We start from the raw sequence: 11,469 nt of genomic DNA, 5'->3' as shown, positions 1-11,469 counted from the left end.
CGAATCGCCAAGTCTCACTGAAAACGAATGACTTTGCAAAATCGCTGCCAATGCGAAAAACCTTCATTTGATTTAGAGACTAAATCTTCAGCTTATGTTCAGAGGAGTCAAGGTGATGTCACAGATTGTATTTTGGAGTTTTATAAGCCGAGACAGCAAAAACTGGTTCATCGTTAGCCTTGATCAGTGCAACAGCCAGCATTCGGGTGGATGAGGTTGAATAAAGTAAGAGAGAGAGTGTGTGTGTGTGTGTGTGTTTCTTCGTCCTTCTTTCCCTTTGTTGGTGTGAATTGTGAAGCATTCCTGCGCTGGTGTCCTTTGAGGCCCTTACAACGAGCAGCAGCATGAAGGCAAACAGCCATCAAAAAACAAAAAACATAACGAGATGAGCCTTCCTCTCTATAGCTATGAAGGTTTTGGTTGCCTTTGGCTGTAAATAGTTGTGACATGGTCACTAAAACGCTGGTAGTTCAGTACCAACAGTTCATGAGCCATACAACAAACAAAGAGATGGAAACAACATTAGATCAATGATCGTTTAGCTTTGATGGAACTTCAACACCGCTAGTGTTAATAACGAGAGGACATTAAAACTACGCACTGTCTCTCTGCATTTTGAGAGCTGCACGTCACTGCAAACTGAGCTCTGCTTCTAAATATTCAGGTACAGTAAACACCTCTAGAACATGAAACGAGTAATGCATCTGTGATCTCTTGAATGAGCAAACGCGTGATACTGTCCTCAAGACTTTCCTTCCACGATATGTCGGCCACCATATCGGTATCGGCCGATATATGTTCATTTTTGATGCTATCGTTATCGGCCTAATAAGTCTATTATGACCGATATATTAAAGCCGATAAATAATGGAATTATTTCCATCAGCTGAGACAATTCACTTTTCAACATGATGGTTTTGAATTGCTTGAAATATGATTGGAATCACTTTAAAACACAAGTCTGTCATATCGGCTACATACAATTATTATGAGAACATTATAATTGTGTGTTTGGGACGTGGCTTTTAATTGTGAGACTTATGTTTTTGTAATCAGGCTCTCAAAAATGATACAAAAATTTGGATTTAGTTTTATCGGCCAATATATCGGTTATCGGCTTTCAAATATAAAGAGTTATCGGTTATAGGCCAAAATGTTCATATCGCAGCATCCCTACTTTCCTTTAAAATGCGGTGATTTGTTGGACTGTGCTTGTTGGAACTTGATTAAGAGCTAAGTTGATGATAAAAAGTGCACTTTGTTTGTTTGTGAATGTATTTGGGCTACTGGAAGGCTTGGTGGAAGCGAGGCAGGGTGGTGGTTGTATTCAGAGATGGTGGGTGTGTGTAACTGGGAGCAAGTGCATTGCTTTGCGAGTGTGAGATTGTGTGAAGAAGGCTAAGAGGCTCCGGTGTGTCTTGGATGGGCGTGGCCAGAAGCCCCTCCTCTTGGTTGTAAGCCACTCCCAAAGTAGGCCCCGCCCCCTGGCTGTAAGGCAGAAAATTAAACAGTGGAGACAGAAAGTCCAGGGACGACGTCGTCTCTCCAGTCACCGTGGCGGAAGCGCTCAGCTTGGGTGTATCTTCAGCCTGTAGCTCGAGGAGATAGCTTTCGAGCTCCGCCCTTAGCGGCGGAGTTGGCGAGTAAGAAGCATGACCTAGTGGATATCTTAGCGTGAGTGGCCCGGATGCTGGTGAGGATTGAGACTCCATTAAATCAACAGGCTCCGCCTTCACCCTAAGCAGCTCATGAGCGTGGCTTTTCTTAACATGGCGGGTAAGATGGTCCTTACGGCCGAATCGCTGAGCGCAATACTGGCACAGAAAATCCTTACGTCCCGTATGCACCACCAGGTGGCGTCGCACGTCCTTACGGGTGTAAAAGCGCCGTTCGCAGTGTTCGCACTGATGTCGCTTCTCTTTAGTCGCGGTGGCGCTTTTCCCAGCATGCCCGCGCAGGTGTTCCAGCAGCAGGGGAGTGCTCGGGTACGACTGCAGACACACCTGGCACGTGAGGTCTCCACGGTGAGCAGCGTGAAGGGCTTGGTGCCTACGAAAGCCAAGTTTGGTGTTGTAGCTCTTGCCGCATTCCGTGCAGCTGAAAGCCTCCTTGTTGGGGTCGTGTGTGTGGAGGTGGTTCTTCAGGTGATCTTTACGGTGGAACATCTTCTCGCAGTAGCTGCACTTGTGGGTCTTTTCTGGCGAGTGTGTGGCCATGTGCCTATGGACACAAATATGCATTAGCGTACACTGACCATACCAGGAGCAATCCCTTTTGATGACCAAATGTCATATAATAGGGGCTTTCACACCGGGTAGTTCTAGGAACTTAGTTCTAGGAATTAGCCACCAGGATAGTTCCCCGAGAACATTTTCCTGGTTGCATTCGCACCGCCAGTAGGAACTCTGAAGTGACGTAAGCCGCGGTTCTTGTTGTGACTTTTATTTTGACGGCCCAGCGGACCTTTATTTTGACGGCGCTGAGAACGCCAGAGCCTGAGCTCAGTGCTAGCATTCTCCGTGTCCATTAGTTTACGATCTGTCTAACAGTCCTGTCTAATACGTTATTAGATAGAACTGTCATACATATATAGTAGACACAATGAAAAATAATTAGCGTTTGCCATGTCGTTGATGTCCAGTGTTGCTGAGCAGAAACACATAATCATGTTTCTCTTGGTCCCCTCAAAGTTGCGTTGGATTTTCTCCTCAGCATAAAGGTTAAGAGGCCATGGTTTTCCATGTTCATAGAGTTAGTTTGTTGAGTAAAATATATAGGCTATAATCTGTTTTTACACAGCTTTTTTTTATAAATGGCAGGTGCTGGTCAGTGTATCAGCGTACACTTACGTCACGGATAGTTCCTATAGTGCTGGTTTAGACCGGCTCTGAAGTAGGAGTAAATTAGTTCCTCCAAAAGGAGTTCCTAGATCTAAAATTGTTCCTAGTTCCTGCGTTGCGAACATGGCAAAATCCCGCCAATAGTTCTTGGAACTATGAAAAGGTTCCTCCGGTGCGAAAGCTCCTAATGAAATTGAGTATATCTGGTCTTGGAAAATGTGTTAAGATTTTAAGAAGAACTCTATGCAAACATACTAGTTTTACATTGTGAAACAGACTCAACAACACCTTCATATTATCGACACAGAACAAAGGGTACCAGAACAAAGGGTATCAAATGACAGGGTACATAGACATAACTAACACACAATGAAAACTAAATAAAAATGGAGCATACATGTTACAGTGGCTCCCCCTCACTCGTGCCGTAAAGAGTCTATTTGAGGAGTGAGGGAAGGGGATGTGGAGCTGGAGAGGGGTGTAGCCAAACATAGACAGGCAAAACAGTACATGGGGGAGTGGAGGGTAGGAGGAACCAGGGGGGAGCCAGGTGCAGGAGTAGCCAAGATCAGGAGTAACCAGGAGCAGGAGGAGTCAGGAGCAGGAGGAACTAGGAGCAGGAGGAGCCAGGAGCAGGAATAGCCAAAAGCAGGAGGAGCCAGGAGTAGCCAGGAGAAGGAGGAGCCAGGAACATAAGGGAACCAGGAGCAGGTGTAACCAGGAACAGGAGTAGCCAGGAGCAGCATTAGTCGGAACATGAGGAGCCAGGAGCAGGAGGAGCCAGAAGTAAGAGGAACCAGGAGCAGGAGGAGCCAGGAGCAGGAGTAGTCATGAATATGAGTACCCAGGAGCAGGAGTAGTCTGAACATGAGGAGCCAGGAGCAGGAGGAGCCAGAAGCAAGAGGAACCAGGAGCAGGAGGAGCCAGGAGCAGGAGTAGCCAGGAACATGAGTAGCCAGGAGCAGGAGGAGCCAGAAGCAGGAGGGGCCAGGAGCTAGAGGGGCCAGGAGCAGGGGGGCCTGGAGCAGGAGGAGCCGGGAGCAGGAGGAGCCAAGAGCAGGAGGAGCTAGGAGCAGGAGTGGCCAGGAGCAGGAGGAGCCAGGTAGTAGGGGGAGCCAGGAGCAGGAGGATCCAGGAGCAGAAGTAACCAGGAGCAGGAGGAGCCAGGAGCAGGAGTAGTCAGGAGCAGAAGGAGCAAGGAGCAGAAGGAGCCAGGAACATGAGGAGCCAGGAGCAGGAGTATCCAGGAGCAGGAGAAGCCAGAAGCAGGGGAAGCCAAGGGCAGGAGTAGTCAGGAACATTAGTAGCCAGGAGCCGGAGGAGCCAGGAGTACCAGGAGCCAGGAGCAGGAGGAACCAGGAGCAGGAGTAGCCAGGAGCAGGAGGGGCCAGGAGCACGAGGAGCCAAGATCAGGAGGAGCCAGGAGCAGAAGTAGCTAGGAGCAGGAGGAGCCAGGAGCAGGAGGAATCAGGAGCAGGAGTAGCCAGGATCAGGAGGGGCCAGGAGCACGAGGAGCCAAGATCAGGAGGAGCCAGGAGCAGGAGTGGCCAGAAGCAGGAGGAGCCAGGTAGTAGGGGGAGCCAGGAGCAGGAGGATCCAGGAGCAGGAGGAGCCAGGAGCAGGAGTATCCAGGAGCAGGAGGAGCCAGAAGCAGGAGGAGCCAGAAGCCGGGGAGCCAGGAGCAGGAGTGGCCAGGAGTAGCAGGAGCCCGGATCAGGAGTAGCCAGGAGCAGGTGGAACCAGGAGCAGGAGGAGCCAAGATAAGGAGGAGCCAGGAGCAGGAGGGGCAAGGAGCAGGAGGAGCCAGGAGCAGGAGTGGCCAGGAGCAGGAAGAGCCAGGAGCAGGACGATCCAGGAACAGAAGTAACCAGGAGCAGGAGGAGCCATAAGCAGGAGGAGCCAGGAGCAGTCAGGAACATGGGTACCCAGGAGCAGGAGGAGCCAGGACCAGCAGGAGCAGGGGTAGCCAGGAGCAGCATGAGCCAGGAGCACAAGCAGGAGGAACCAGGAGCAGGAGTAGCCAGGTGCAGGAGGGGGCAGGAGCAGGAGGAGCCAGGAGCAGGAGTGGCCAAGAGCAGGAGGAGCCAGGGGCAGAAGTAGCCAGGAGCAGAAGGAGCCAAAAGCAGGAAGAACCAGGAGCAGGAGTAGCCAGGAGCATCGGGTAGCCAAGAGCAGGAGAAGCCAGGAGCCGGAGGAGCCAGGGAGCATGAGTAGCCAGGAGTAGCAAGGAGCAGGAGGATCCAGGAGCAGAAGTAGCCAGGAGCAGGAGGAGCCAGGAGCAGGAGGAGCCAGGGGCACAAGGAGCCAGGGGCACAAGGAGCCAGAAGCAGGAGTAGCCAGGAGCAGGAGGAGCCAGGAGCAGGAGGATCCAGGAGCAGGAGGAGCCAGGAGCAGGAGGAGCCAGGAGCAGGAGGAGCCAGGAGCAGAAGGAGCCAGGAGCAGGAGAAGCCAGGAACAGGAGTAGCCAGGCAGGGACCCAGGCCACAGCCAGCAAGATGATCCAAGGCAGGGTTGCAGGAGGGAGGAGCCCTGGTCGAGCCCTAGGAGGAGGGACCAGGAGTGCGATCTTCTGTAACAGAGCCGGCGGTGGTGGAGATCTAAACAAAGCCGAGGAGATACAGAGCCAGGGTGACAGCGCAGGTCTGGAGGGCCAAGGTGGAGCTGATGGCTCATGGGACAGAGTCGGAGGCGAAGAACCGGAAGACCGCGGTGGAGTCGGAGCAACCGGGGACAATTGCAGAGCCGGAGGGAAGGTGAAGCCGAAGGTCTGAAGGGATGGAGGGCGGAGGCCAGGAATCCCTTGGTGGAAATAGGGTGACGCCTGACCAAGGCAGAGATGGAGTGATGAGTGAGCCAGGCAGAGCCAGTGGGATGAGGGGCCACGGTGGAGACGAGAGAGCAAGGAGCCAAGGTGGAACTAAAGGGTCGGAGGGCCGAGGTGGAGTCCGGGGCTTGGTGGCTGGAGGCAGAGAGAGGGGATCCTCACACCAAGATGGAGCTAGGGACTGAAAGGTTCGAGGCGGATCCACTGAGCATGAGCCGAGGGACTGACAGAAAACAGCGATGACAGGGTTGGGGAACTGACTGGCTTTGGTAGAGGAGGTGGGAGAGGGAGGCTGGGAGGCTGCTTCACTACCATAGTACGATACACTGTTGAAGAAATCAAGTAGCCAGTCAAGACTGTTTCCCGAAACCATATTGTTGCAAATTCGTCATTCAACCGTGTTGGTTAATGTTGTCATTCAATTAGTGGAGTAATAACTACTTTTAATAAATCTGTGTGAGATGGAATTAATGCTAGATGTTTTGAACATGGCATCTGAGGACTTTTTATTTTGCTTTATTTACAAATTCAATCTAGGCTTGTTCTTACGTAGTAGTAGTCTTCAAAATGACGCTTTAAATCTCTTGATAAACTAAAAGACGTAATTGACATTTGTATGTATTCTAAATTAAATATACAGATTGTACTGAATGTCAGCTTGCTTATTTTGCTCAAGATAAGGATTTATTGAGTCCACAAGTCATGCAAACAAGAAACTCTGCTTCTAACCACAGGTCGAGATCTGTCGTTCCAAACACACAACTTTGCGATGCTGTTTGCAAGGTTTTCAGGAAAGACCGACTCGTTGAACTATGCTGATAACGACGGAACTTGCAACCATAGTTATCTAACGATGCTTTAGGGAAATACACCCCTGGGCGGGACCAGTGTAGAAACAGGAAGGAAACAGTAGACACAGGGCTAGGCAGAACCAGCGGTGAAGGGGAATACTCTCTAGCAACTCTCTTCACAGTCAGAGGCCAGTGGCAGCTCAGCACCAGTAGGCGGGGCTCCATTCCATGCCCACGAATACCACAAGAACTCCCTCGGGGACAGGTCGCTGTTGCCGGCTCACGAACCTGGTCACGTCGTTGGGCTCAGGCTCCAGGACGGGGTGCGGCTCAGGTTGGTCTTTTGGCTCATTGTCCGAGGCAGGCTCCGGCTCCGTGTCTGTGGTGGGCACAGGTGAAGACTGACTGGGCTCCGTGTCTGTGGTGGGCACAGGTGAAGACTGACTGGGCTCCGTGTCTGTGGTGGGCACAGGTGAAGACTGACTGGGCTCCGTGTCTGTGGTGGGCACAGGTGAAGACTGACTGGGCTCCGTGTCTGTGGTGGGCACAGGTGAAGACTGACTGGGCTCCGTGTCTGTGGTGGGCACAGGTGAAGACTGACTGGGCTCCGTGTCTGTGGTGGGCACAGGTGAAGACTGACTGGGCTCCGTGTCTGTGGTGGGCACAGGTGAAGACTGACTGGGCTCCGTGTCTGTGGTGGGCACAGGTGAAGACTGACTGGGCTCTGGGGCTGGCGCCACGAATGCGGCAAAGTTGTCACGAGGACCACTCCCTGGGAGGCGTGCCCTGAACACGCAGAACGAGTGGCCGGGGGAGTGCGTTTGGTGTCCAGGGAGTAGTGTTTCTGCTCCAGGCTCAACAGGGGAACAGCATGAAGGTCGCTTGCAAAAAGACAGGACTTAAATTCACTAAGAGCTAATTAAATGGAGAACAGGTGAAAGGAATAATAATAAGGAATAAAGTCCCCCTGTGGTGTAAATCCAGCTTTTAATGTTGTTTATGTGTCTATGTGGTGTTTTTAATATGCTTTATGCATGTGTAAGTTCAAAAACACGGTTTGAAATCGCTGGTGTTTCTGACGTCACAAAATACCTTGTAACCAATCAGATTACAAGGTATTTTGTAATCGTGTGATCGTCAACCAGTGGATCTCTGAGCTGCTGCTCATTTGCATATTCATAGAACCGCTCATACTAAATGAGGCAAGGGTGTCGAGTTACATTCAAGATATTTTAAGGCACGAGGAATTTTTTTCCAAGACATTTTTTTAAATATGTAATTTTGGTGAGTTTTAAGGGAAATTAAATAAAGTGACAAAAGAAAGGGTATCTACTCGCCCATGTAGAGAGAGAGAGAGTGGGTTCGCATCAGACCTATAATGCGCATTACATTGTTTGTTAGAACACAAGCACCTACCGTAGGAGTTTATACTTGGAGACGAAGGCCTTGGTGCAGTCTGTGTGTGTGCAGCGATACGGCCTTTCCCCCGTGTGGGAGTACGAGTGTACCTTCAGCTTCTCCAAGCTGTTGAAGGCCTTCTCGCACAGCTGACAGGAGAAGTTCTTCCTCGCTTTCCCCTCCACTCTCCTCTTCCTCACTCGACAGTGTTCTGCCGCGTCGGTGGGAGATACTGTTGCCATGGCAACCTAGCGACAGCAAGCCATGCGTTGGACAAAGAGCGCGTAAAAGCCCAAATCGTCAACACAGCAGAGACGCAAGGCCCTGAGAAAGAGACAGCAACAAAAACAAACATTACAAAAGACACTTTAGAGATTTTACAGCTTTTTCTGAAGCCAAAAACACAAAATAACAATAACTTACTGTTTAACATTAGCTAAAACTAATGAGTAAAGTTTGATGACATGACTTTTAAAAGCTTTAAGTTTGAAGATTTTATTCAGTCAATAAAACGTTGTTAACATGTTCTAGCAAGTTGCTAACATGTTTTTCCACGATTGATTATCACATTGCTAGTATGTTTTTAGCATGAAATAGCACTTTGCTAACAAGTTTCTAGCATGGATTAGCACAGTAGCCTGTTTTTAACATGTTGCTAGCATTAATTAGCACATTGCTAGTAGCCTGTTTTTAACATGTTGCTAGCATTAATTGGCACAATCACCGAATAATAACAGTGCTGTAAGATGATTTACTTGTAAAGTGTAAATTCTGTGACGACAGTGATACGCTGCATTATTTAAAAATAAACAAAACATGCAATAAATACACACCTAGCATAGAACTCAAAACGATGCAGGATATGTGACGTGTAAAAGGCGACGCTTCTTTCTGCATTATATGTAGGAAAATCTCAGATCAGGCAAATGCTATTTTTTATCCAAATTTTTAATGTCATTATTTTAGGACACGTTTACATGACAACGATGTACTAAAACGTAAAAGTTTTTTTTTTTTACGTTTTTCCTTTTTCGCGTACAGGCAACATTGTCAAAACGATCCCCGTTCACACAGATCCACGAGAACTTTTAAAAACGCTTTTATTCGTCCTCCAGGCCAGTAGATGGCGATTTCACTTTGTAAAGAAACACTATAATGCACACGTAACATGTATGCGCATGAAAAACCCCTAAGGGGACGTTTACACGACACCGCTTCCAAGTAAAAACTTTTTACATGTTTCCGGCCGTTAAACACGACATCGGCGTTTTGGGGTCTGAAAACGCAAGCTTTTGAAAACTATACGTTATCGTATCCGTATAAACTACAAAAACGCTAATTTGTGAAGACGGTGACGTTGTGTTCTATTACGTGTTTAGTCTATAGGCGCGTAGTGTTTATTTACACTGTGACGTCGCCCCCTACTGGGTTATAATACAGCGTTTTTGATCATTTTCATGGATCCGTGTGAACGGAGACAGTTTTGACAACGTTGCCGTATGTACGAGAAAAACGTTCAGTTTTTAGGACATTCAGACATCGATTGCATTCACTTTATGAATGTATAAAATCACTTTATAAATTTAACTCAATAGTTTGACATGTTTTTAATGCTATACAAACCCCTCATTCCATGCACGTCTTTACTATTCCAGCTGAATGAAAAGTCAAAGGGCAAATGCTAATTTAAAGTTTTAATGTTTAGCTAAACACCAGCCAGAATAAATGTTTTCTCTCACACTTTTCCTTTATAACTGACCCATGCTGGATTATTCACTATATATAACAACTCTGTAAATATTTAAACATTCTTAATAATTTTTTTTTAATAAAATAGTAATAAATAAAAAGTTTAAACCAATAATTTATTCTCGTACGCCTTCCAACATCTAATCAGCTCTTTCATTTCCATGATTCATGAAAATACGTAACATTACCTAAATGGCTTTAAAATTTTAGTATTTTAATTTTGGTAATGCTTAATTAAACGGCTAATATATTTAAGGAAAGGCAAGTTTATTTAGAAAGCACATTTCACACACTATGGCAATTCAAAGTGCTTTACCGAAAGGAATTAAAGTAATCACGAAATTAAACCATTTATAAAAGAAATTAAAAGAGATATATGATACAGTTATAAAATGAATTTAGTTTAAATTACGATGTATTTAGGTATAAACTATTACAGAACAAAATTAAAATACTTTCCCCCAAAATATTCTTATATTGTTAAACACATTTCTGGTCTGTAGTATAAAAATAAAAAATAAAAATATATATTTGTATTGCTTATTAGCTCTCTTTGGGCAATATTACTAAAGCCTGCAGAGTTTCATCATTTAGTTAGACATTTTGATGCATATCAGTTTTAAATTATAACAAATAAAACAATTATTTCTCAGCGAAAATTAAGCAAAAAAAAAACTAAAAAACATTTACTTTGATGAACTAATCTTGAACGTCATATGCACCACATGTGAAAGGAACATGTAGCCCACTGTAATTATTATCCAGACACAATAAAATATTAAAAACACAGGTGAGACAGACACCTGTAGAATAGCCTCACACTCGTACAGACCGCTGTGCTCTATTTCTACCGACGTATTTCTTTATTTTTACAGTGATTTCATTACGCAGTCCACCAATCAGTCCACCAATCATTCCACCTTTTAGACAACATACCAAAATTAAAACACCATTATGAGGTCTAAATGTGAGAATATGAGTCTGTTATGATGCTAACTCTCTTTCCGACACCAGTTCTGCGCGGGAAACCTCTGACGTGTTCTGCAGAACCGCGAACTTTCTTCCACTCGCAGCAACAGAAGAAGAACCTCCGTAACAACTGCGCGGTAAACCCGGTAAACCCGGTGACCCTTCGGCTCGACGCCGTACACACGCGCGTCAGGAGGGGGTGGAGGTCCCTAACTACCGCAGATACGAGATGGGAATCATACAATCCACCATATACTGTATATAAATACTCACACACACATCAAATAAACATTGAAACGACTGCACATTAAAAATAGATTTCAACAGTTCGTGTATTTCGCGCACGAGCGCCATCATCATCATCACATGCACGAGCATCTGAAACTATTGATTGTGAGCTATACAGTAAATCTGCGCTGAGATTCTGCAGAAACGCGTCCAGTATAACAACTAATAACTCTGATATTATATATGACTGACCTCTCCGTGATAAATTAAAACTCATTATCATTACTATGCGCGTTAATGTTTATGATCCACCAATCACAGAGGGCTTTCTCCCAGAGCAGAATCTCCAGATGAGCGCAGAGCATCTCATAATTAGTTAGTCCTTCACTTCTCCCACCATTTTGGTTGTTTGCGATATTGACAAGCAGCTTCTCTCGCTATAGTGACTCAATGACACCCCTAATATAGTCAATAAACACACTGACCGCGACTCACACACCGCGAACTCTGTAAACTGTGTCGAAATTAAACAGCGTGTGTATTAAACACGGAAAGGTGCTCGTATCGCAAATCCTGTCAGAACTTTCGCGCGGCGCGCACTTTTTAGCGTTTAAACACGCGTGTGAGTTCGCCACGCTATCCCGTCGGTATTATTCCCAGAGAAAACAAA

At 46.7% G+C, this 11,469-nt stretch overlaps 2 protein-coding genes across 2 annotated transcripts in view; one reads left to right on the top strand and one right to left on the bottom strand.

The window, feature by feature from the left end:
• Positions 1-928: 928 nt before the first annotated feature.
• plag1 (pleiomorphic adenoma gene 1) overlaps positions 929-11,469 on the bottom strand; it is a 10,954-nt gene continuing 413 nt past the window's right edge. Inside the window, exons 2-3 of the mRNA XM_079604973.1 lie at positions 7,872-8,177; positions 929-2,220 (exon numbers count right to left, since the gene is read on the bottom strand). Coding sequence (XP_079461099.1) covers positions 1,284-2,220; positions 7,872-8,095 — 1,161 coding nt within the window. The 5' untranslated portion in view covers positions 8,096-8,177 and the 3' untranslated portion in view covers positions 929-1,283. The remainder of the gene's footprint in view (positions 2,221-7,871; positions 8,178-11,469) is intronic.
• chchd7 (coiled-coil-helix-coiled-coil-helix domain containing 7) overlaps positions 11,203-11,469 on the top strand; it is a 12,490-nt gene continuing 12,223 nt past the window's right edge. Inside the window, exon 1 of the transcript XR_013796685.1 lies at positions 11,203-11,469. This exon is cut by the window's right edge and continues 843 nt beyond it. The gene's annotated coding sequence lies outside the window, so the exon portion shown is untranslated.

This window comes from Phoxinus phoxinus (genome assembly GCF_949152265.1).
Source record: "Phoxinus phoxinus genome assembly, chromosome: 2".
NCBI classification, from domain to species: Eukaryota; Metazoa; Chordata; class Actinopteri; order Cypriniformes; family Leuciscidae; genus Phoxinus; species Phoxinus phoxinus.
The sequence above is the reverse complement of the archived record's forward strand: the minus strand, read 5'-3'. Positions and strand labels throughout refer to the sequence as shown.